This window comes from Eumetopias jubatus, unplaced genomic scaffold (genome assembly GCF_037043125.1).
Source record: "Eumetopias jubatus isolate StellerSeaLion01/CBP00866 unplaced genomic scaffold, mEumJub1_p1.0 scaffold_17, whole genome shotgun sequence".
NCBI classification, from domain to species: Eukaryota; Metazoa; Chordata; class Mammalia; order Carnivora; family Otariidae; genus Eumetopias; species Eumetopias jubatus.
In genome coordinates this window covers 5,965,130-5,991,856 of record NW_028274823.1, presented here as the reverse complement: position 1 = coordinate 5,991,856, position 26,727 = coordinate 5,965,130, and the positions used below count along the sequence as shown (strand labels likewise).

At 47.7% G+C, this 26,727-nt stretch overlaps 1 protein-coding gene across 3 annotated transcripts in view; it reads left to right on the top strand.

Moving 5' to 3' along the window:
* Positions 1-26,727, top strand: part of DOCK1 (dedicator of cytokinesis 1) — a 493,587-nt gene that overhangs the window by 33,577 nt on the left and 433,283 nt on the right. For all 3 annotated transcript variants that reach the window (XM_028119986.2, XM_028119987.2, XM_028119985.2), the window contains exon 2: positions 22,591-22,674. In XM_028119986.2, coding sequence (XP_027975787.1) covers positions 22,591-22,674 — 84 coding nt within the window. The remainder of the gene's footprint in view (positions 1-22,590; positions 22,675-26,727) is intronic.

Sequence of the window (26,727 nt, the reverse complement as noted above, 5' to 3'; positions counted from 1 at the left end):
CGAAAGGGAATAGGCAAACACTGACCTGAGTTGCAAAGATTGAGAGACGCTCCTCTGGAAAAAGAAAATACTACTTCATGGAATTTGGTCTCTCTTTTATGATCTGTCTTACGTCGAGTGGGGTTGACATTCAGGGAGCGGGAGCTGGTGACCCTTCCTGAGCATAGGAGAAGGCCATCCTTGCTCTGGAGCCCAGTGCCTGTCCTGAGCTGTGGGCAGGAACCCAGGGGCTCTGGCGGGGGAGCCATGGAGACAACCCTGGACTCCTCGGCACCCGAGGGTGAGGGTGGAGGGTGTTTTCCAGGGCCCGTCAGCCGTACTGTTCTAGGAGTCCTGGAGCATAGTCTCAAAATCACGCTTTGAGGACTTTGGGGCAACGATTCAGCTGTCCTGTTACACTGTAAATAAATAAAACTTTATTTGTAAAAATAGGCATCAGGCCAGGTGGGTCTGCAGGCTGTGGTTGCAGACTCCTGATCTATGGAATGAGCAAATAAAATGCCTTGAGTGCTTTTCACTGACCATCACTGATACACATTTACAGTTTTATGTCGTGTTTTATTGTCCCCGTTACCGTGTGCACACTGGGCTCGTGGCGGTGGGATGGCGAACTTTGAGAGGTGCTGGGGGAGCCGTGGTTAAGGCTTTGCTTTCCTGACATGGCTGCTTCTAAGCTGTGGGACCGCAGACAAATGACCTGTCTGAGTTTGTTTTAAAAAATCAAGCTCTCTCTCTCCACTCCCTCTCCCCTCTTCCCATCCCTCTCACTTCCTCTTGGTCCACAGCCGAACTTTCTCTTGCCTTGGGCATCTGAACAAGTTAGATTTTCCCCGGTGAAGTTTTTTGCACTTGTCTCTTGGTCAGGTGTATTCCCACTTTGAAACTGGTAGCTTAAGAAGCTGAGCCTGAGACTGGATCCTGGTCCGAGTGATTGATCGAGGGGCCTCTCGGGAGAAACTGTAAGAAAGTGACAAGGGACAGGTTGGGGAAGAAGCCTCAGTCTGACCCCGCCGGGAGCTCTGAGGTCTGAAGAGCATCTGGGATTTGATCCCCCCCAGGAACGCATTCTGTGATCTGGAATCCGTGAGTGACTGGCTGGGCGTCGTGCTAGGCGTAATCCCCAGGTATTTCCCGGCAAGGGCGTGCCCGGGGGAAAGGTGCCTGTGAGAAGGCGAGGCAGGGGTGTGAGGAGGAGAGGCAGGGGCTCGGGCGCCATGGAAGTCCTTCTTCCCTCTGTGCAGAGAGCTGGGCCAACCCCAAGGACGTTCCTTCCAGGATGGGCAAAGGGGTGATCAAAAATGAAAAGAAATCTTTTAATTTTGAAAGCAAGTTTTTTGTGTGTGTGGAGGGGTTGTATTTTTTTTTTTTAAAGATTTTAAAATTTTATTTATTTTAGAGAGAGAGAAAGAGTGAGCACTGGGGTGGGAGGGAGGGGCAGAGGGAGAGAGAGAATCTCAAGCAGATGCCACTCTCAGCTCAGAGCCTGCTGTGGGATTCCTTCTCAAGACCCTGAGATCATGACCTGAGCTGAAACCAGGAGTCGGACGCTCATCCAACTGAGCCACCCAGGTGCCCCTGGCTGTATTCTTAAATAGCCAAGTGCAGATCACATTTGGATTATGGTATTTGTGTGGGTTCTCCAGGAAAATGCATGTATGAGTGAAACACTCTTTAAACCTGGCCTTGCTGAGCTGTGCACTGGGTCCTCTGCGCTTGATCTTCCTTTCTGGTCCTGAGAGGCCTGTGTTTGTCAAACCCTGCTGGGTGCAGACTGGGGCTCTGCCACTGGTGGTTTGTGTTCTGATGGCTGTGGGAGGCAGTTTCTTGGAAGCTCTGGTGGTCTGCTGGCGGAGGCAGCCCGGTGTTGGTGTGGCCGTGCACACAGGGCTCAGCAGCCAGTCACTGCGATGTCTCAACGATCGCTGGTAAAGTTTCGCCTAGTGGCCTGGACCGCCTGCTGGACAGGGCCACCACGCACACATGCTGTTGTTTTTAAATAGCTTTATTGAGATATTATTCATATACCATGCAGGGTGCGGTGGAATGGTTTTGGTATATTACATTATGAATTCTTAAAAGTTATGGTGAGATCTGTATGCTGAACCTTTCCTTCTTGCAGTGGGGTCAGGGATGGAGCACTGGGGGAGGCCTTCCACGGCCAGAGGTGGAGCAGGAAGACTGCGTGCTGGGTCGGGGCCAGCACACTGGACCAGAGGCCCTGTTTCCCCGGAGATTTAGCCTCTTAAGAAACCCGTGATTTGTATATTCAGCTATTAAGCTACGATTAACTCCAACCTTCCCACACACTGGAAGTGTGTCTGAGTAACTCTGGTCCCTTGGGTTTGATTTTCCATCCTGTCCCTCACAAAGGACCCTTGCACCTGTCTGCCCTCTCGAGGCAAGGGAGGTATGCTGGTGTGGCTTGTGTCAGCTCACCTGCCCTCCCAGCCACCCAAGGCAGCGCTGGAGCAGGAGGGAAGGCAGGCCAGCGCAGCGTGTTTGCCAGCAAGCTGGCGAGCTGGGCTCAGATTGTCTTGTTACCTAGGCCTTCCTCCCTGCCTATGCCTACTCTAGATCTTTCTCCCTTTATAACCACTCTTTTGCCTTTGCCCCTGGGACCCTGGGTACCCATTTGGATCCTGCCCATCTTAACCAGGCGGTGGTGCAGGTCCTGATGGGGAGGGAGGGCTTTCCTAACTCAGGGGTTCCACCTAAGTGGGTCCTTCTCTGCGTCTGTTTGCTGCCCAATCCTGTTTGAGCCGTGAAGATGTAGGTCACATGTACGTGGTGTGCTAGGCCCTGGGGACATGGAGTTAACAACCCCTCACTCCTATGCTCATGTAGGCCTGGACGGGGATGGGGGAGCTTTAGGACACCCCTAAGCCGTGCAGTACTTTTGTGAATTACAGAAAGGTACCCCCTTGGGGTGGGCATACTGCTTGGCAAGCAATGAGGGGGGCTGGATTTCAGCTCCTACTTACCCCTTCAGCCCTGAGCATTTTTTGTGCAGTGAGCAACCTACCAAGTGCAGATGACAGTCCTGAGCGTGGGAGGGTGAGGGTGGTTTCCATGATGGGATCTTTCCATGATGGGATCCATCCTTGCAAACCTCTTCTCTCCCCAGGGCATTGGTACATCCCCTGCTTTATTCCAGAGGAGCAGGGCAGAGCTGGGACACGGATGGATTTCTCTGTGCGATCGTGCTCTGGGAGCATGGGGTATTGAATGTCCTTTTTGCGCAGTAACGATAAATTTGTGTTAGACAGGAAGATGTAGGAGTTTGACGGATGCAGGAAGGATCTGCAGCGGAAAAGTATTAGTAGAGAATATTTCACCTAAAAAGGACTTGGTGACAAGGTTTGCTTGTGACAGGCCTTGTGTGATATTAGATGATATTTTGTGTGACTTTTGTTTTGACATCTTTCCGCCTGGTTTTGTGGGAGCTATTTAGGGAGCGCCGGGGGGAGAGGAGCCAGGGAGGAAGAGCCACCGTCAGCTGCCAGCGGGGGGCAGCGCTCCTTTTGAATTCAGGCTGGGTGTTCTTTGTAGCAGTTCACTTAGGACGCCTGGCTCCCAAGCCCGGACTCCCCCACTTTCTAGGCCTGTGACTCTGAGCAGGCAGCCTCAGTCCCTAAGCCTCATTTCTTGACCTGTGTGATGGGAATGGTGGCAGTCCCACTTCCCCAGGAAGGTTTTGCGATGATTGCCTTGGATCGTCCTTGAGAAGCACGCAGCCGTGGCTGCTCCGCACTGAGGGCATTCCAGTTCCCTTTGTCCTTTGGAGACCTGGCTTCCAGTTCGATTCCAGCGGCAGTGCCTCTGTATCAGGCGTGTCTCTGCTTTTTGGACCGAGGGAGGTTGGTTGAGACTCTGAGCTGTCTTGGGTGGAGGAATCTTGTCTTGTTAGCCTCCACCTGCTCTTGGTACTCACCTGGGATCTTGGGTGGTCCAGGTTGCTCATTGGCTGGGCTGGATTGGCCGGTGGTCTGAGAGGCTCTGGTGAGCTCGGCCAGAGGTGACGTGGAGAGGCAGTTTCTCCCCTAGCCTGGGGTTCCCTTCATGGGATTAATGGAACCGTTATTTCATGAGGTCTCAAGGGCTTCCCAGCGTAAGGGATAGGGGGCCTTTGACACTGTTCACCATTGTCACAGTCCCTTTGAAGCACAGGGGAGCTGGTTCTGGAGGAAGCACTCTGAAGCCCTTGTTTGTGAGAAGCAGTGGCATAGCTGCTCTTTGTTTGGGAGGCGTGGAGCAGCCAGGGAGGGCTCTTCCCCCGGCCAGAGGTCACGTGGTGCCCGCGGGGGCTCCAGCAGCTCAGCCTCCTTTCCTCTTCCTGGCTCAGAGCTTTCTATGCAGAAATGGATGCTCTTCGGACCCACGTCAGAGGGCTAGTAGAGGGTGAAATGAGGAGATTCATGAGGTCTTTAGTGGAGTGTCTGGTTTTAGTAAGTGCAGAATGAAAGTTAGCTGTGATTGTTACCATGGTGATGGGGTAGTGGTAGCAGTGATGGTGTCGTTACAGGTGTTAACAGCAATGGTAGCAGTGGTGATGGTGTTGATGCTGGCGGTGGTGGTGATGCCGGTGCTGGTGGTATTGTGTTGTTAGTGGTGGTGTTGGTCGTGATGGTGTTGGTGTTGGTGGTGTTGGTGTTGGTGGTGATGGTGTTGGTGGTGGTGGTGATGTGTCAGTGTTGGTGGTGATGGTGTCGGTGTTGGTGGTGATGTTGCTGGCGGTGGTGGTATTGTGTTGTTAGTGGTGGTGTTGGTGGTGATGGTGTTGGTGATGGTGGTGATGATGCTGGTGTTGGTATTGTGTTATTATTATTGGTGTTGGTGGTGATGGTGTTGGTGTTGGCAGTGGTGATGATGCTGGCAGTGGTGGTATTGTGTTGGTGGTGTTGGCAGTGATGGTGTTGGTGATGGTGGTATTGTGTTGTTATTGTTGGTGTTGGTGGTGATGGTGTTGGTGTTGATGGTGTTGGTGGTGATGGTGTTGGTGTTGGTGATAGTGGTGGTGGTGATGGTGTTGGTGTTGACGGTGGTGATGATGATGCTGGTGGTGGTGGTATTGTGTTGTTAGTGGTGGTGTTGGTGGTGATGGTGTCGGTGATGGTGGTGATGATGCTGGTGGTGGTGGTATTGTGTTATTGGTGTTGGTGATGGTGCTGGTGTTGGCAGTGGTGATGATGCTGGCGGTGGTGGTATTGTGTTGGTGGTGTTGGTGGTGATGATGCTGGTGGTGGTGGTATTGTGTTGTTATTGGTGTTGGTGGTGATGGTGTTGGTGTTGGTGATAGTGGTGGTGGTGATGGTGTTGGTGTTGACGGTGGTGATGCTGCTGGTGGTGGTGGTATTGTGTTGTTAGTGGTGGTGTTGGTGGTGATGGTGTCGGTGTTCGTGGTGTTGGTGGTGATGATGCTGGTGGTGGTATTGTGTTGTTATTGACGGTGTTGGTGGTGATGGTGTTGGTGGTGTTGGCAGTGGTGATGATGCTGGCGGTGGTGGTATTGTGTTGTTAGTGGTGGTGTTGGTGGTGATGGGAGTGGTGGTGGACGTATTGTCAGTGATGATGATAGTGGTGAACCCCCCATCTTTCTCACTGAATGCCTTTGTGGCAAAGGCCTCATGGGAACAGTATGAGAAGACTATCCCTTGTTTGTGGTTGGGATTTTTCCCAGGAAACTGGTTTGGCGGAGGAAATATTTCCTACGTGTGTTGGGGTTGGAGGCTGTTGTGGCTTCTCAGTGGTCAGCTGCAGTATTATCTGGAGCATGCTGTGTGCAAGTCAGATGGAACAACAGGGAATTACAGGGAAATCATTGTTTTCCACTGTCAGGCTTTTAAAAGTTAAAAATGGAACAAACAAATAGTTGAGAAATATTCAATTGTTTGCTTAGTGCGTTAAAAAAATACTAAGTGGATCCTGTCTATTGAGTATCATGGCGGACACAATGTTGCATGCATTTTCTGGGATGGATTCTCCTCTGCCTTCCCTTTATCCTCTTCTCTTGTTCTGTTCAGCAGCAAGTCTATAAGCAAGCAAATAGGTTTTTATAGTCTCTTGCTAAGTATTTCTCATCTCTTGCTAAGTATTTCTACCACAGTGCAAAAGCAATTTTGTTATGTGATGCTGTATTTTTATAGTCAATTGAAATGACTATTAAAATATAACATAGCTCGTCAGGCTCACGGTAGCTCTGCTGGAGAAACACTGTCCTTGCAAATGGGGCAGCGGCTGCCTAGAAAGAGAGGCTTCTGGAAGCCAGAGCCAGAGTCACAGGCCTGAGATTTGTGTGGTCACACAGGACCCTGCACTTTCTTTTCTTTTTTCTTTTCTTTTCTCTTTTCTTTTTGCTTTTCTTTTCTTTTCTTTTCTTTTCTTTTCTTTTCTTTTCTTTTCTTTTCCTTTCTTCCTCTCTTTCTCTCTCTCTTTCTCTCTTTCTTTCTGTCATGGCAAAATGTACAGAACATAAAATTGGCCATTTTAGTCATTTTTCGGTGTACCATTTCATGGCATTAAGGACATTAACGTGGCTGTGCAACCATCACCACCATCCTTCTCCAGAACTGTTTCATCTTGCAAAACTGACACTCTGTCCCGACGGAACACGAACTCCCCGGTCGCCCTCCCCCTGCCCCTGCCAACCACCATTCTGTGTTAATCTCTATGAGGTTGACTCTTCTAGGTACCTCATCTAAGTGGCATCATCCAGTATTTTTTTGTGTGTGTGTGATTGGCTTATCTCACTTAACATAAGGTCCTCAAGGCATGTGGTAGCATGAGTCAGAATTTCCTTCCTTTTCAAAGCTGAATAATATTCCATCATATGGATGGCTTGTATTTTGTTTATCCCTTCATCTGTCCACGGGCAGTTGAAGGCTCGCTTCCCCTTCTGGTGTTGTGAGTCCTGCTGCTATGAACATGACCACAAATATCTGATCGAGTTCCTGCTATCAATTCTTCTGGGCATCTACCCAGATGAGGACTTGCTGGGCTGTGTATTAATTATATTTACTTTTTTTTAAGGGACCGCCAAACTGTTTTCCACAGCAGCTGTACCCTTCACATTCCCATCAGCAGGGCACAGTGGGGCCAGTGACGGAGGCTCATGCTGTTCAAGTCTAAAGGCCGTTCCTGGCTGGCCTGGGTCTGGGCAGAGTAGCGTTTTGAGGAGCGGACAGGCAGGCCGAGTGAGACCGCCACAGCATCTGCTGGATTGTTTAATGCCTCGTCTTAGATCTGTACTCGGGCCCGGGTGTCCATGCTCCATGTTTGTGCGCAGAGCCTGTGGCCTGCTCTGTGAAGGGCAGCCCACCTGCAGACACCCCTCTCAGCTAACCCACGCTGTCTTCTCCCGTCTTTGGGCACTGCGCACAGAAGGCAGATTTATCAAGTGTTCAATGGAGGAACGATTTGTCTTGTGTCCTCTGGGAACTTGTGCAGCCTGCTAGATGTTTCAGACAGGATGCTGGAGGAGGCCCTGGGAGCACATGTGTCCACACGCCTTGTGAAACAGACATGCCAGGCGGGTGGCCCAGGTCTGGCCGTGTCAGGATTGTGGCTCCTTCCTTGAAGGCCGCCGTGGGACGGGCTCCCTTCCCATTTCCCTGCTAACCCCCTGCAAGTGTGGCAGTGTCCCTTTCTCCCCAGCAGCGCGTCCGGGCCCAGTGGTGGCTGTCCAGTGTTGCTTCTCTTCTGGAACAAGAGGGCTGTGTCCGGGCGGCCTGGCTGGGGCATTGCTCATTAGCAATTAGCATCTGCAGTGTGCAGAGCAAACACAACTTAGCAGGCTTCCCCCTTCCTTCCGGAGTGCAGCCCTTTATGAGGATTTCTGGAAGGTTGGGACTGCCCCGGAAGAGGAAGCACGTGCTGATCCTGAACTTGGTGCCCTGTGATCACAGCTTGTGCTGAGGCCCTGCAGGCCACGAGCGTCTCCCCTCTATTTGCTCTGGCAGAAATGACCGGACCCTGTCTCGGTGCAGCTCATCCAGGGAGAGGAGCGGGTCTCAGAAGAGGAGGGCGGGGAGCAGGGAGGAGGGGATGGCAAAGGGGCCTCCTGGAAGATGACGATGGAGCACTTGTTTTGCTTTCCACATGCGTGGCAGCCAGAGGAAAGCAGATTCTCACTTTGCACTTGAACCCTTTCGAAAGTGAAGCTGACATTTTTTGTGCACGTGCTAGGGGCTAGCCTCGGCTGGGTAGCTTTCCCATGCATGATGTCAGACACACATCTATGGGGTGCTACCTCGTCTGTCATCAGCCCCTTTTACAGAGAGGGAAACAGTCTCAGACAACTTACGTTACTCACCTAAGGGTTTGAGCTGGGGTTTGGAGTTGAGCCCATGTTTCGATGCTGGAGTCTGAGTGCTCTGCTCAGAGGGGATGGCTGGCTGGGCTGCAGAGGTCAAGAGAGTGTGACCTGTTGCACTGAGTGGCCCGCTGGTCTTGGAAACGGGCCTATGCAACCGGGCAGTGGGGGTGGCGTGCTCTGGGGCTGGGGTCCTGGGTCAGGAGGTGCTGAGGGGCCCCTTTACTTCTCAGGTACATCACACAGGTCTGTCTCCCTGCTCTCATCTGTGAAATGGGGTAGTATGTGGACTGACTATGGGAGGGGTCCATCGTGTGGGAGGGTCGGATCAGAGCACAGAGGAGGCAGAGTGCCTTGTCACCTGAAAGGCCCCTCCACGGGAGGGGGCTGATGGCTCTTCCCCGGAACACGTGTCTGGAAATGTGGGGCTGCCGGGGGCTCTCCTCTTGCAGCGCCTGTCGAGGTTCCTGCGTGAACACCCCATGTGTGCTCGGCTTTATTGTTTTTCCTCAAAGAGTGCTTATTGTTTTTTAATCTTCGGTTTTATATTTTATCAAAGCTAAGTAATGTAACACTCAGGAGGGGGAATTGTCACAAACTACAGAGGAACCAAATGTTTCCTTGGTGCGGAGCGTGCCTTCCCCGGGAGTCCCAGTGTGGAGGGGTGCCCGCGTTCCATGCCTGCCCGTGCCTGCCGGGCCGGTGGGCTGCTCTGCCTGTGCTGGATGCTTCTGCCATGTGCAGCTTCTCAGAGTGCAGACACCTCTAATCAAGGCTGAAATTCCCATTGGTAGAAAGCACGGCCACTAAAAGATTGATGGGAGCCGTTCGGTGTGGCCTGTTTTTAAATAAATAGCTTCAAATGGGAAATAAATAACACAAATGTCCATCCTCAGGAGAACGGATCGATACATTGGGATGTGTTGATACAGTGGAAGACTATATACCACTAAAAAGAACAAACCTCTGAGAGGGCCCTGTGGGTCCATCTGAAAATGTTGAGCCAAAGAAGGCAGGCATAAAGAGGTACATATAATATAATTGCTCTTACATCCAAGCATTGACCGAACTTGTTGGTACTTTTTGGATTCCATTAAATCCAAGGGTTGACAGAATTGAGCTATGGTGAGACAAATCAAAAAGTGGTGCTGTGGGAGGGAAATTGCCTAGAGAGGGGCGCAAGAGTACTTTCTGGAACTCTTATGTTGGGTTTATGTGGGGTATAGAACGATCTTACACTCATTGAACTGATTACCTAAGATGGTACATTTTATCCCATTCGTTAAAATGTGGACGCCTGCGAGGGCACATAGGTGAGCGTATTCTCCTTTGTTATATGGCTCACTGCATTCATTTTTTTCTGTATTCAGAGATACTGGATGCCTCTGTGTTCATGCAATACACAGGGATATCGCTTCTTTTACCCGTGGCTTTAAACCCCTGTGGCTTCCGAAGAGCAGGTTGAAGGGAAGGAACAGCTTGTGGGGACCACAGGTGGGGCTTTGTCTTTGACATTTGGCACAGTATGTTTTTCCATGTCTCTGCAGAAGCCCATCGTGGGTGATGAGGATGTCTTGATTTACAAGACGGAAAGATGGGGAGTATGCAGAGGATGTTGGAGGTTCAGGGCCCTGTTGGAAAGAGCAGGTAGTTAGTTGTTCTCTGGAAGTCTGGAGTAATTTGGGGACCAGAGTATTAGTGCACTGCACTATATGCTGCACGACACCAGCGACTTCATCCTGATTTTAGTGGTTTTTCATTCTTGGGTTGGTGTAGCTCAGCTCCTGCGGTTCCTCTCCACTCAGATCTCTTCTTGTGGAGTGTCACCAGGGAGTGGTCAGGGAAAGGGAAGCCATCGGCGGGGGTGCTGGGCAGCATCTCCCCCGGGCAGAACCCTGCTCAGAGTGCAGGGTGACCCACTCAGTCTCTGCTGCCCCTCAGAGCCCGCCATGGTTGTGTGGTTCGCCAGCGAGGCTGAGCGTGTGCAGGTGCCTGGGTGGGGTCATCGGCACCATTTGTCCAAGTGAGACTGTGCTTTATTTCTGGGCGGATGGTTGGACCCCCAGTACATGCCTCCCTGGTCTGGCTGTCGAAATGCATGTATAGGAAGTTGGTTCTGCTGAGATCCTGGTCTAGTCCTCGGTTCCTAATGTGACATCAGTGAAAACACAACTGCAGTGTTTTCCCGTGGATTTAAGATTCAGGTTAATGGTTTGGCCGCCTTGAATCCCTATGTTGATTTGTTAAGTGATTCACTCAGTCATCACTGGTGACGCTCGGGGCCAGGCACCGTTAAGCCTGGAGGCAAAGGTGGAACAGAGGCCGGGCAGGCGTGAGAGGAGGCGGGGAACAGTGAGTTGAAGGGGTAGACCGGCCTCCGGTGGTTTAGAAGGACCGTTTGCAGAATGGGAAGCTACAGGAGGGAGGCTCTCTTCACCGCCCTGTTGATGTGATGGGTGCATCCAGTGTGACTAGCAAATGGGCAGGTCTCTGTTGGCGCTTGGTCAGGGTGGGCAGGGGGCGCTGTGGAGCTCAGTGTGTGCTCCCTTAGCCCCCTGAGTGGATGGAAGTGACGGGAGATCTCCCCCAGGTGTTTTGAGCTGCAGGGCCTAGCCCCACGAGGAGGGGAAGAGTGGGTGTTCCAGACAGAAGTAAGCTTTTAGATGAATACCTGGTGTGGCTGTGTGTGGGGGGGGTTGGGGGGGGTGGGGCATGGGTGCCTGTGGTTCAGTTCCTTGGGAACAGCTCTGCTTACATTTACATAATGACAAAGGCTTCTCCCAAGTCGATTACTAGCTTTATTTGTGACTTTCATATATAATATGAAATAATATATAAACATATCTTCTTATATATGTCTGTAAATACACATGAAATATATATTTACACACATATGTACATATATTTTTTTTTAAGAAAAACAAATTAGCATTCTGGAATGTTCCTTATGTCCTTCCCTTTGTTTATTTGTCACCACTACTATTAAAACTGGATGTTGTGAAAAATGGGAGAAGTGGCCTTATTGTATGGATGAAATCACCTGAGACTTTTCAGCTGAATCCCAGGAAGAGGAATTTGGGGACGTGACAAAGTGACGTTATCATTTAGTATCACAGAGAAATAGGTCTTAGCCCATTTCTTCTCCTTTTTTTCCATTGCGTCTGCAGTGGTGGGGACTCTGCTCGCCTCCGCTCCTGACGTCCTGGGGCCCCTGGCGGATTTTTAGGGTGCCCTTTAGGTGGAACCTGTTGGACTGGTGTGGGGTGGGGGGATTGCAAGCCTGGCCAGGTCGACAGCACAGAAACAGACCTGGGTCCAGTCAGACACTGGAGAGGTCCTGGCTGCATGTGGTCCCCATCAGGAATCTCCCTGGGACCAGCCCCTGCCTGTGGAGTCCACTGGGCTCACGTCCCAGTGGCTGGTGGGTCTGTTGTGCGCGTCTGCAGGGGGCCTCCTGGGGCTGGCCCGCGGTGGGGTTTGCCCAGCCCCGTGGGGTGGGGTCCTTGTCAAGTCCCCACGGCTGGTGGGTAGTAGCCGCGCTATTTCTCTACCACATACTTTCCTAAGCAGCAGTAACCTTTCTGCCTTAAAGACAGATGATTCAAGAGATGAAATCTTTCCCCCTATCTTGTCTCTGCCTCTCTTTGCTGCTGGGCAAAATGAAATGCAAAAATAAATAATTTTCAGGTCAGCTGTCTTTTCTTATTTGTGGGTGGATCTGCAAAGATTGTCAAAAATGAAGTCGGTGGTTTCTCTCCTGGCACCGAGTTCAGGAAAGATGAAAGTGTTGAAAAGTGGACTCTGATTTTTCCGGTCAGGGAAAAGCAGGAACGCTAACGCCCCTCCACAAGCCAGTGTCTGCCCTCAAAAAGCCGGGTGTTGTGGGCACTGTGACCTTCGGGGCCGGATGCAAGCCAGGCGGTCGGTCTCCGGCTCGGTGTGGGCAAGGTGCACAGTGACATTTCATTCTGAAGAAAGATACTAAAATGTCTTTGAATTGTGTCTGCCAGTTCCATTAGAATTTGAGAAAAGACTCTTTTGTACGTTTCTTCTCGCACTGTTACCTTCACCATCCCTCCCACCTGTTTCCCTCCAAAAGGCAAGAAGAAATCCTGAATAGCAAACAACCCGTCCTTTATCTTGCTGTGCCCCTGCTCCGTCTTGTAATTATTTAGATGAGTTCCTTGATGCTGATATTCAAACATGGCAGGAAATCCTGCCATGGGGGACTTCGTTGGCTGTGAAACAATCTCTGATCCTAAGAAAGAAAGATAGAAACCCAAAGGAGTAACTCTGTGACTTTGAAACCTTGAAAGTGGTCTCCTTTTTAGAAATGTGGGTATTCTGTCTCTCTTTCTCTTTCTCTCTCTCTGTCACACATACCTGGAGGTGTTCTTTGATCTTGAGCCCATCACCCCGGATTTCTTCTTGCTTCTCCTTCCAGTTCGAACCTCCTGTGTCGAACGAGGTGAGGGAGGGAAGCCGCTACACCCACAGGGAGCTTGTAGGTGGAGCCCCTGAATATTTCGGAGCTCCCGGTAATGGGAGATGCTAAATCTACACCAGGAAACTTCCTCATTCTCTCTAGCAGCCTTTCCTTTTATTCTTTACATCTTTTAAAATTATCATGGTTTTCTGCTTACAGGTCTTTTGGCTGTACCCGAAAGTGTAATTTCTGGTCCATACGGTAATTCTAAATTTAAGTTTTTGAGAAACAACTAGACTGTTTTCACAATGGCTGTCCCCATTCACGGCCCCACCAGCAATGTACAAGATTTCCAGTTTCTTTACAGCTTTGCCAACCCTTGTTGTTTTCTTGTGTTTTAATACTGGTCATCCAACCAGTGTGAAGGGCTATCTCATTGACTTGACTGGTGATGTCGAGCATCTTTCCGTGTGTCTGTTGGCCATTGGTATATTTTCTTTGGAGAAAGGTCTATTCAGGTCCGTTACCCGCTTTTTAATTGTGTTTTTTTTGTTGTTGTTGTTGTTGTTGTTGAATTGTGGGAACTCCTTAAATATTCTGATGATCAGTTCGTTATCAGATATATGATATGCACATATTTTCTCCTATTCTGTGGGCTGCCTTTTCACTCTGTTGATAGTTTCCGTTGGTGCCCCAACGTTTAAAATTTTGATGAAGTCCAGCATCTATTTTGTCTTTTGTTGCCTTTGCTTTTGGCATCATATCCAGGAAATTATTGTGAATTCCAAGGCCGTGAGGTTTCTCTCCTATGTTTTCTTCTAAGAGTTTTTAAAAGTTGTCTCTTTTGTGTTTAGATCTTTCATCTGTTTTCATCTTTCCTCCTTTCCCTCCTCCCTTGCACCCATCTTTCCATCCATCCATTTTAAAGGACTTGCTGTGTACCAGGTGCTTTTAGCTGCTTGGGAAAATTGAGACTATTGGCAAAAGCAGTGCCCTGATTCAGTATGGCTCAGGGCTCTGGGAAACTCTAACCCTGCCTGAGTGGTGTGCCTCCTAATCGGTGAGGGGGAAGGATATATATATGATGGTCTGGTTCTTTCTGCACTGGATTTTCTGATTGGGTCCAGTGTGCGAAAGGGCTGCTCCTTAAAGGACCAGGCTGTGGGGTGGCTGCTCCCAGTGGCTGCACTGGGTCTGGCACATCTCTCAAACCCCAGCACCAGCTCAGTGCTAGACCAGAGCAGGGGCCCTCCAGCATCTTGGGAAATACCAAGTGTATGTCTTTGGCATGGACTAGACAGCAGATGGATGGCCCCTTAGAATGAAGCCCTGTAGCAGGCACAGACAGGGCCCTTGCCCCGGTCCCCTTAAGGATATGGTCCGCATTCCCCCGAGCCCTGAGAAGATGCGTGCTATTGAACATTTTTCTCCAACTGAAGGCAAGACAAAGGGAATGAGATAAAAAACAGAGCAATTAATTTTCACAAATTGACTTTTTAAAAGAATTAATTAACTTTTAAATTGCTACTTGAAATCCTGAAGTCATATGTCAAGGGGACACTGAGGGATAGAAAGAGCTGAGCAGATTTTAGAAGTAGTGTGTGGTCAAGCCCATACCTTCGATGTTTTAAGGAGGCTTTGACTCTGAGTGCTGATGGTGAGTTACCTCATTAGATGGAAGAGACCCAAAGCAGAGACAGGAAAACTAATGCTGTGTCTCTCTTTCTTATTGCTTGAATAAGTTTCAGGCTCCCAGATCTTTCTGCAGAGGGCAGGGTCATTTTGAAGAAGAGGAATATATGATACACTTTTTGCCCTCACTCTATGGCAGACCACACAGGAAGGAGTACTTGGTGATCTGGCTTAATTCTGTGAATTTTTATTGAGTTGCCTGCAAGGCATGGTATTAACTACTGTGGGAAATGCAATGATTAATAAATGTTTACTTCCCTCAAGGAAATCTGGTCTGGAGGGAGAGACAGATACTTAGATAAGCACTTTGCAAGGCCATGGGATGTCAGAGAGCTTATAGGAAAAAGTTGTGGAGCAAGCAGTTAATTTAGACATCCTTTTTTTGGTCAGGGGAGAAAGTCAGAATTCAGGAAGGATCTGGAGAAGGATGTGAAATTAAAAGTGGGCCTTGTAGGCAAGGGGCCTTCAGAAGTGGGGGGAGGAAGGCATTTCCAGAGGCAGAGCAGCTTTCAGAAGGCCTAGGATGTGTGTGGGGGGGTGCTAGAGGAGTGTGAGGGGGGAGACGAGATTGGAAAGATGGGTTCAAGTCCTATCCCTGAGGGCTTTGGATGCTGTGCTGGAGACTTCACCCATTATTCACAAAGCCAAGGGAAATGGTACAGTGTTTTGGAGTAAGATTTCAGGAAGGTAACTGGTGATACAAGAAAAGAGAGCTTATACAAGGAGATCAGCTAAAATATATTTTTCATTGCAGGGAGAGGTGGGTCAGGTGGGTCAGGCAGTGTGGGATAATGGAGACAGTCTGGAAGGGACACTGTGGGGTCCCAGGGCTGTCAACTCCCTGGGTCACCTTGAGCAAGTCAGAATTCCTCTGTAGGGTTCTGTGTTTTCATCTGTTAAATTGGTTGATGGATGGATGTGGTAGTTTTTTTCCTAATGGCAGAGTAGTCAGGCTGGTTTTTTGTTTTTCCCTGAATAGGAATTATATTTCTTCAAATGCTTTTTCTTTACCAATTGGGATGATCCTATGACTTTTCATCCTTTACTCTGTTAATGTGGTGAATTACCTTGATTGGTTTTTGGATGTTACACCAACCTTGCATTCCTGGAATTACCTCAACTTGAGTTCTTTGTAAGGAATAAGAAGTCCATGCTTTAGACATTGGTGGACTTCAGAAATGTGCAGGCATGTTTGCCTGTCAGGGACCTCCAGGCTGGATGTTGTGATTTGCAGAAGGGCTACCAGGAGGGCAATCTGAGGCCCAGGGAGGGCTGTGGTTGACACTAGCCAAGGATTGAGGAAGGGTCTGTGCAAGGTGTTGGCATTGAGGCCTTTCATTGAGGCTGGTCGTGGTCCCGCACAGCTTTTCCAGCGGCTGCCATGGCAGACTCCAGGCTGCTCTGAACTCCGATGAAGGAAATGGAAAAAATTCTGTGTCCACCTCATAGGACTGTTGTGAGGGTTAAATTAGTCTGAACATGTGAAGCTCTTTGTCTAGTGTCTAGCCCCGAATACAATCAGTAGATGTCAGCCATCATCATTAGCATTGTCACCATCACTACCACCGCTATCACCACTGTCATCACCGTCACCACTGTCACTACTACCACCACCACCATCACCACTGTCCCCATCACCACTGTCACCACTACCACCACCACCACCATCACCACTGTCATCACCACCACCACCACCACCATCACCACTGTCACCATCACCACCGTCACCTCTACCACCACCACCCATCACCATCACCACCACCACCATCACCACCGTCATCACCACCACCACCACCACCATCACCATCAGCACCATTGTCATCACCATGACCAACACCACCATTACTGCCATCGTCACTAACCATCATCACCACCACCATCACCACTGTCACCACCGCTGTCACCATCAGCACCATGACCATCACTGCTGCCATCACTACCACCATCACCATCGTGATCACCACTCTCACCACCAGCATCACCACCAGCACCATCATCACCATCCCACCATCATCACCATCACCATCATCATCACCACCACCACCGGTACCATCATCACCACCATCACCACCATTGCCATGATCATCATCATCATCATCATCGTCATCATCCAAGGTATCCCAGTGTTGTACCATTAGCTGCGGCAACAGTTTCATCCACAGCATCATCGCTGTTATAAGTGGAAGCCCTCTTCTCTCATTTTCGAGCCACATTTATTTCCTTACATCCCCAGGCAGTCATTTTTAAGGTGATTAGGAGATTGAGCAGAGGCGATGACTTTGCCTTTTCACGTCTCTGATGCATATAAGCTAAGTGAGGCACAGACCAGTGCGTTAATTTTTTATTTTGGGGGAAAAAAGATCCACGTGCTTACTCACTCTGGGCTGCTGCCAGCTCTTCCAGAAAAAGAAAAAAAAACAACAACAACGCACCATTCTGGGAAAGAACCCTTGTGCTGGGTTCATCTCTGCATCTTTCTCATTTCCCACGAGCAGCATGGCAAGCTGCTACTCTGGGCTCTGCAGTCCAGGACTGAGAAATTCAGCTGATTGTGTGTGTATACTCAGTGACACCTGCCTTTAGCATGGCTATTAAAAAAGGCAAGTGGGTTTGAGGAGGAGGACTATATTAAGCATACAGCCCACCAGCCAGATGGAGGTGAGTCCAAAGATGTGAGTGGACACAGGATGACCATATTCCCTATGGACTTATTCCCAGATCTTAACAGATCAGAAAAATAAAGAAGACAAATGGGCAACTTACAAAGAAGCTGCCATCTTTGTGCTTCTGTCAAGTAAAGACATATTAAAACCCAGATGTCATCTGTCATCGTCATCTTAATAAAGAAGACGACATTTCTGCTCTTTCTTGTCCTCGTCTCACTATCCAAAGAGGGATAGCTTTAAAGGTCAAATAACCAGAATTAGGAATAGTCTCTTATCTTGAATACTTCTGGGTTTAAGAAAAATTCATTGCGTTGTGTTCATTTTTCTACCACCCAAGAATTGGGGGAACCTCAGCCACGGACCGGTCAGGGGTTCCATTGCCTGCCGTTGGGACCCCTGCTCCAGCAGTGAACAAATTAACCACAAAAGCCCCCTTTCACATTGTCTTCTGCATACCTCCCTATGTCTTTCCCGTGGTGGCTGTAACCAATTACCACAAACTCAGGAGCTTAAAACAACACGTATTTATATTACAGCTCTGGAGGTCAGAAGTCCTAAAATCAAGGCATAGGCTGTGTTCCTTCTGGAGCGCCCGGGTGGGGGATGGGAGGAGGACTCCCCTTCCTCGCCTTTTTTGGCTGCCTGGGGCCACCTGCGTTCCACCTGTGGCTCTTTCCTTTTATCACTGCAACCTTAGCTGCATCACATCTTCTGACTTGGGCCCTCCTGCCTCCCTCCTATGGACCCTTCTGATTGTACTGGGCCCACCTGGATAATGCAGGATTAACATCCCCATTGGAGATCCTTACCCTAGACACCCCTGCAAGGGCCCCCTTTGCCATGTAAGGTAACACCTCACAGGGTTCCGGGGACTCAGATGTGGATGTCTTTGAGGGAGGGCATCATTCTGTCTATCACACTTCTCCCTCCCTCCCATTCCTTTGGCTAATAATCTCACACAGTTGAGTCTTTCAATTTGCTTTTAAATATGAGATTGTGTAGGCTATGATACTATGAACAAAGGGCCAGGGGCTGGGCAGACACTTTGGTGGTCCTACCTCTGCCGTGTCTTTTGGGGCCACAGGCATGAACCCTGAGGCCCTTTTCCCCTTAATCTATAAAATCAGGGGTCTTTACGGCTCATTGCATGGCTAAATTTGAAGTTCCTTTTCCCACAACTACTCTTTTCTGCCCGCTTTGGAGAGGGAGGGGGCAGGTACTTAGAGATTCTTGTGTGCCTTACAAATTCACACGGGCCTGAATGTGTTTGTCGTGGACCTGTCATTTTATTTTATTTTTATTATTTTTGATGTGTTTATTTTTTGCACATCTCTAACAGGATAGGCATGCTGGCAGGAATGCTGTTAAGAACCGTGAGAAACGCGTTTATGGCTCCTAAAGGCTTAGGAATATGCTTAATGCTGAACCAGGAAAGGCCGACATATGCTCTGAGCTTCCTTTGCCTGATGCAGTTATTTCTTGTTAAACTTCACCATAAAATGCTAAATAAACTTAATAACTACTAATAACCATTTATGTCAGTTGAGGACATTGAAATTTTATGAATTTTGGTGGAAATAGAGGAAAATACCTACAAAAATGGAATTTTCTGCATGTATATGGTTTTTGATGTTTTAGGATTTTTGTGATCATGTGTTAATCTGCTCGCTTTGGCTTTTTAAAAAGGATTCTGGTAGGGATAGAAGTCTTTATTACAGTAAAAACAAAATACTCCCAACCACAGTAAGAGCCTTTATCATTTACTAAGTGTGCACTGCAGGACACCCAGTGTTCAAATCCCCAAATCCATCAGCAGCATTATTGTCTTTAAGACACAGAATGCACACACGGTCCTACAAGGTGTAGATATCCAGAGCCTTATTTTATGGGGAAAGCTGAATATGGAAAAGATAGGTCATTTGCTGGAGGTCCCTCAGATCCTCAGGGGTAGAGGCATGAACGCCACGTATTTCGTCTGGCCCCAGGTACCACGGGCGTGAAAACCATGGAGGCTGCCTAGGCCTACACTGCCTTCCCAGCTACGGTAGCTCAGGTATGGAGCGGACGGCAGGAGGTGTGCTATGGTGGGATTGTTTGGAGAAGGGGTTGGCTTTCTGAAGAGGTGCAGCTGGTGGGAAGATCCTGTTGATGGTGGGGAGGGTAAGTTGGTCCACACAGGTGTGGGACAGGCTGGCTTCTGCTGTTGAGGGAGAAACAGGGACAGGGGTCCTCCTGGGACCCATATTGTGTGTGGTTGGAGGAAGGTGAGGTGAGGTGGTCAGGTGGTGGAGGGCCCACCATGCTTGCTGGAGGAGTTTGCACATGCTGATGATCAAGGAGAATTTTAGAGATGGACATAGCGAAGCGCCACTTAAGACTAGCCTGGTCTGGCAGGGTGTTCAGGATGGATGGATGAGAAATTGGTCAGGATTCTGAAGATGAATTTTACATTTAGTCTGCTATCTTTTTAAGTAGGATCCATTGGAAAGGAGGCATATCACTGTATTACTGTATTTTTCTTTCCTTTTCTTTATTTCTTTTTTAGTGACTGGAAGTTTGTACCTCTTACTTGTACCTGTTTCAACCATCCCACATTCAGCTCCTCTCTGGCAGCCACAAGTTTGTTCTTTGTCTTTATGTGTCTGTTTTTTAGTTCGTTTCTTTGTTCATTTGTTTTTTTTTTTTTTTTAGGCTCAACATATAAGTGGAATCCTATGGTATTTGTCTTTGACTTATTTCACTTAGCATAGTACCCTCTAGGTCCATCCATGTTGTTGTAAATGGCAGGATCTTATTCTTTTTTTATGGATGAGCAATATTCCATTGTGTATATAGAGCACATCTTTATCCATTCATCTGTCGATGGACACTTGGGCTGCTTCCCTGTCATGGCTGTTGTAGATAACACTGTAATGCTGTAAACGCAGGGGGCCATATATTCTTTTGAATTAGTGTTTTCATTTTCTTTGGGTAAATGCCCAGTAGGGGAATTGTTGGATCATATGATGTTTATACTTTCAAGTTTTTGAGGACCCTCCATACTCTTTTCCACAGTGGATGAAATTTACATTACCACCAAGAGTACACAGAGGTTCCCATTTCTCTGCATCCTCGCCAGCATGTGTTATATCTTGTCTTTTTGATTCTAGCCATTCTGACTGGTGTAAGGTGATATTTTATTGTGGTTCTGATTTGCATTTCCCTGATGATGAGTGATGTTCGGCATCTTTTCATGTGTTTGTTGGCCATCTGTATGTCCTCTTTGGAAAAAAATGTCTATTCAGGTCCTCTGCCCATTTTTTAATTGGATTGTTTTTTTGGTGTTGAGTTGTGTAAGTTTATTGTATATTTTGGATATTATCCTCTTACCAGATGTATCATTTGCAAATATCTTCTCCTGTTCAGTAGTTTGTCTTTTTGTTTTGTTGATGATTTCCTTCATTGTACAAAAGGTGGTTTTTTTTTTTGTTTGTTTGTTTTTGTTTTTTGCTACAGTTGCAGTAGTTGATTTTTGCTTTTGTTTCTCAGCCCTAAGGGGACATATCTAGAAATGTGTTTCTATGGCCGATGTTAGAGAAATTACTACCTGTGCTCTCTTCTAGGAGTTTTATGGTTTCAAGTCTCACATGTAGGTCCTTAGTCCATTTTTTTTTTTTTTTAAGATTTTATTTAGGGGAGACGAACCATGAGAGAGGATGGACTCTGAAAAACAAACTGAGGGTTCTAGAGGGGAGGAGGGTAGGGGGATGGCTTAGCCTGGTGATGGGTATTAAGGAGGGCACATTCTGCATGGAGCACTGGGTGTTATGCACAAACAATGAATCATGGAACACTGCACCAAAAACTAATGATGTAATATATGGTGATTAACATAACAATAAAAATAAAAAAAGATTTTATTTATTTATTTTGACAGAAAGAGAGAGAGAGAGAGCACAAGCGGGGGAGCGACAGGCAAAGGGAGAGGGAGAAGCAGGCTCCCCGCTGAGCGGGAAGCCCGATGCAAGACTTGATCCCAGGACCCTGGGATCATGACCTGAGCCGAGGCAGATGCTTAACCGACTGAGCCACCCAGGTGCCCCAGTCCTTAATCCATTTTGAGTTTATTTTTGCCTGTGGTGCCAGAAAGTGGTCCAGTTTCATTCTTTTACATGTAGCTGTCCAGTTTTCCCTCCCAGTGCCATTTGTTGAAGAGACTGTCCTTTTCCCATTGCATATTCTTGCCTCCTTTGTTGTTGGTTAATTGACCATATAAGCATGGATTTATTTCTGGGCTCTCTGTCCTGTTCCGTGGACCTGTGTCTCTGTTTTCGTGCCAGCATCATACTCTTTTGATGACTATAGCTTCATAGTATAGTTTGAAATCTAGGATGTGATGCCTCCAGCTCTGCTCTTCTTTCTCAAGTATTTTCTTTTTTTTTTTTTTTTTTTAAGAGAGTGGGCTACTTCAGTCATTTTTGCATCTTAAACGCTTTCTAATGCCCCTTTTCCATTGTGATGGTTACCTTTATCTCATCATGTTTGAGCAAAAGTGCGGTTGGCATTTAATGGTATGACTTTTGGGTGCTTATCTGAAAGGAATAGGAACTGCTTTATGTCAGGATACACATTAGGGATTTTAGAGATTTGTTGAGTATTGCCAGTTTTCAGATATTACAAAATGCTGCAATAAACATGGGGTGCATATATCTTTTTAAGTTAAAAAAAAATTCATCCCACATGTAATTGATTCATAGTAAGGAAGTAATTATTTAATTAAAAAAATCTATTAATGGAAATACAAGACAGTATATGAAGTGATAATTAAAATGGTAACAGTATCAGTTTTCTTCCTATTACAAACCTTATTCAGCCATAAAAAGGAATAAAGTTCTGATACGTGATACAGCATGCATGAACCTTAAAGCATCATGTTAAAGAGACCAGATAGGAAAAGGGCAGCACTGTTTGATGTGTTTCTATGAGGCAGGTAGAGCAGGCCTGTTCATAGGGACAGAAAGTGGACTAGAGGTCTTCAGGGGCTGTGGGGAGGGAATGGGGGTTACTGGTCTGTGGGTACGGAGTTAACTGTGTGGAAGGGATGAAAACATTGTGGAAGGCGATCGCAGCGAAGGTTGCCCCCTTATTGGACACTTAAAGATGGTGAAAATGGCAGATTTCACAGCATCTTTGTTGACCACATGAGCGTGGATTTATTTCCGGTTTATTTTCTTGGTCTGTGTGTCTGCTTCCGTGCCAGCCCCACAGGGCGTTGGTCACTGGTGCTCTTCAGGACCGCACTAAAAAAAAAAAATCACGATTGCATGGTGTTCTGAATTTCTTCTAGTCGATGACCCTTTACAATTGTCTCTTGAAAGAAAAGGCTACCTTTGTGGATGTCAGAGAGGCGATTCAGGCAGAGACTGAATGTATTTCACCATTAAAAACAAGCAGAAACAAGCCAGCAAAGTCACTTCTACCTGCACTGATGTCTCCTTACCTCTCTTTCTCCTTCGCAGCGTTTTATAACTATGATGCCAGGGGAGCGGATGAACTTTCTTTACAAATAGGAGACACTGTGCACATCTTGGAAACATACGAAGGTAACGTATACCATTGGTGTCTTTCTCTTCCTGTTTTGGGCAGTTAGCACATGTTCTCAGTGTTTCAGAAGTATGTGTCATCATGAGTCTTGTGCATATGATCCATCTTCCTACATGATGGATGCCCTTTCCAGTGAGGGCAGTCGTGAGGCTCTTCATTGTTTAAATAATACTTGATTAAGATGAAATTAACACTAAAAATTCCAATTTTTCACCTCTAAAGTTTTCTGTGGAAATAGCTGTTTTCATTAAAAACAACAGAACACATTGGTTCCTTTGTTGCAAATGTATGTGAATCTTGACTGTGAATAACTGACCGCTTGAAATACTAGGGGAAAAAAATACATTTAAGATATTTTCTTGTTAAGTCACTGTTTTGATGTGTTTGAGGTGAACGGTGAGACTTGTTATGTTCTCACTTAGGTTTGTTAAGAAAGGAACCAAAACTATTTCTTTTTTTCTTTGACCCCATTTTCTTAAGGGTGAACAGACATTGTTACAGCTATGTGGGACGTGGGCCCTCAAAGCAAACCCAATAGATTAGAAATCCAGTAAATACTACCGTGATAGTAGTTTCTCAGTGTCCTTGGATTTTCACACAATTAGGGTTTTTTTTTTTTTTAAAGATTTTATTTATTTATTTGAGAGAGGGAGAGCACACGAAGTGGGGGGAGCAGAGGGAGAGGGAGAAACAGACTCCTTGCTGAGCAGGGAGCCCGATGCGGGACTTGATCCCAGGACCTCAAGATCATGACCTGAGCTGAAGGCAGCTGCTTAATGGACTGAGCCACCCAGGCGCCCCACACAATTGGTTTTTATATTTAGTGTTTTGGATATCGCTAGAACGGCCCACCCTTCCTTTTACTCTGTGGTTATTGTGGCACAGAAGGGAAGCCATGATGGGCTTGATTTCTGAGACTCCTCAGATCTGGAAATGCTGTAAAATTGTGTAATTAGCGTTGGTGGTTTTATTTCCTCCTTGGAGGGGTGACTCCCATATAGCCGATGAATGAAAAGAACCGATGAAAATGGATCATTTCAATAGAAGAATTGCTTTTAGAGTGGGTTTAGCTAAACCCTTCCGGTAGGAGGTGAGGGTGGGAGAGGAGATTGAAGCTGTCCCACCGTGATCGGCAACCTGGACCTCAGACTCCGTCTATGAGATTTGCACAAGAGTGAAGCGGACGTGAGCCTCCGTGCACTGGGCAGGCTGCAGCTTGCTCCAGTGCCCCTCCCAGACACCTCCGGGAAGCATGAACCTATTACAACACCCATGGCCATGTCCCTCAGTTCCCCTTGGGACGCACGCGGACTTAGAATTCCAGTCCATTTGCATCTTTGACCCTAAAATCTTCCTACTGGGGAAAAAAAAATCAGCTTTAGTGGCGTATGCCTGGAAGCAGATGTAACTCTTCGAAAACAGACCCTGTCCTTAAGTGAATGAGTAGTTGTGGTGGGTGCGTTCTGCTTGTTTTCAGCTTTTATAGCTGACAGTTGGATTGCCTTATCTGCTCTCAGTATGTATTGCCAATGTTTGAGAGGAAACAGGGAGAAATTAAGTAGAGGTTAAGGATCAAACCTCTCATCTCAGACACTTTACTGATCTGAAGGGAAAAATGCTCTCACATCTTCTTTGTTTGCCCCCACTCAGTTGAAGTTGAAATCCTGGTTAATAAACACTGGGCAGTGACGTCATTCCTCAATAGATAGCAATTTCCGGTCGGCCTGGGTATGTGGGGACTGCCACCTCTTGTTCTTTGCTTCCTAAGAAGAATGTACTCAAACAGTGGGATCCTATCACGAGCTAGTGATCCTTGCTGTACATTTGACTTAAAAAAATTGGATAGTGAGCATCCTGGTAAAAGCTTCTTCAGTGAGCATTTCGTTTTGGGGCTAGTCAGGCTTCGAGATTCTGATTAAAATATTCCAGTCTCTGTAAAGACCCTTTAACACAAAACAAATTCCTTTTCTTTGACAACTATCATTTTGGTTTTAATGAGAATCTGATCAGAGAAATGCGTTTGGGGAAGTAGTTTTGACTTTGGGAAACTTGGTGTCTTTATTCATCAAATAAAAATGGAATAATGGTTTTTCTGCTCTTTCCTTTTGTTCTATTTTGGTTTCACGGATCATATTTGAGTTTGGCATTTTTTTTTTTTTCTCTTTCCTCCTCTCCCCTCCTACGTTTCCTCTAAGAAAATGTATTTCTGTTGGTCAAATTTAATTTTCTTTTTCTGTGTGATCCTTTTCAGGATATTACTTGGCTTTCTGCAGAGAATATAAATTCTGGATGATCGCTCTTTATAGTGAAGTTCAAAGAACAAATTTACCTTTAAGTTATGGTTAATTTCTCTCTCTCAGGCTCATGAAGGCCTGGAGCAGAGAATAAAGGGTAAGCAGTGTGGGGGTGGAAGGACCTTGGAGAGGTCATTGAGGGCACACCCCTGCTTTTAAGCAGTGTCCAGATTCAACCAGACAGGAGAGGTGAGCCGAGATCTCAGTTTATGAAGTCATTCTCGAGTGGCCGAGGATGTGCGAGGCCTGCCGCCTGCTCATCTCCACACAGCTGTTTGGGTGCTGGACGCTGGATGTCAGGGAGCTGGTAGGCAGTGCACAAAGATTAGGAAATTATTCTTTTGATTAAACCACTACACTGGAACTGAGTATGTTCAAATTTTTAAATGCACCTTACTTCCTTTTTGTGCCATCAGCATCTGTCAACGGAAGGTCTTGTGAGACAGTGTGAGTTTCTTGGGGCCTTTATAACAACAGACTGCACTGGGCGGCCTAACCTGCAGAGGCGTATTGTCTCCCAGTTCTGGAGGCTGGTAGTCCGAGATCAAGGCGCTGGCAGGGCTGTGAGGGAGAAGCTGTTCCTCGTGTCTCCCCAGCTTCTGGTGTTTGCCGGCAGTTTTTGGTAGTGTTTAGGTTGTAGATGCAACACCCTGATTTCTGTGTTCATCTCCATGTGACGGCCTCCCTGTGTGTGTCTCTGTCTGCTTCCCCTTTATCTAAGGACACCAGTCATTTTAGTTCATGGCCCACTGTAATGAACTCATTTTAACCTGATCGTCTGTGGAGACCTTATTTCCAGATAAGGTCCCATTCACAGGTAGAGCGAGGACTTCAACGTCTATTTTGAGGGACACAGTTTAACCCGTGACAGATTGGAAAAGGCAGTCACGTTAACAAGGTTCTTGTTTCTGAGGCCAGCGAGCCCTCCAGCCCAGCCTCCACTCGGCAAGCATTCTTTGTAACGTGTCACCGGTGACTGGCCTCCTGGCCCTGGCCCAGTGGAAGGGCCGTGTGGCTGTGAGTACTGTCTTCCTGAGAGTGACGGTCATGTTGCTGCCGGCGCCTCCGGCTTCAGGGCTGAGTCTGCCCCCGTGGTGCCTGCAGCGTGTTACACACAGGACACCTGCTGGTTCTTTTCTCCAGAAGGCCCATTATGCATGTGGATGCTGTCCATCAGGACACGATTGGTCGCATCTGGATTTTGGCTCTCTAGCCGTTCAGTACGCAGAGCGCAGGCCACCATCCCATCCTCCTGACATAAGGGAATGTCCTGTCCATCTTTCTTTAGGCAGCTCCTTGTAAACTGGGCCGACGCCAGGACCTTGGTGGTGTCCTCACCTGTCCATCCTGGAAGAAACTCCAGCTTCCTCCTCATGCATATACCGGCCTCGCTGCTAATGGTTTCTCAGGGCATAGTGAGCTCACCTCTCCACCTGCTGCCCTGCCTCCTCCCTCCTCCAGCGTGACTCCTCCCTCCTCCATCTGACTAACAGTGAGCCCTCCTTGAAGACTCAGCCTAAGCACACCTGTCTGGGCAGAAGCTCCTTCCTGCCTGCCTCCCAGCTCCTTTGCTCTGCCTGGTCCTGCCCGCCCGTGGCATTGTCCCTGGACTCCAGTGTGTGTGTTCCTCCTGTTCTGCTAGGGACACCGTATGGGACTCGCTGACTTGGTTGCCATTTTCCTGAGCTGGCCTGTGTGCTCCCTGAGTTTCCGGGCTGTGTCTTGCCCATACCTGCCTGGGTCTTAGGTTGGTTGACT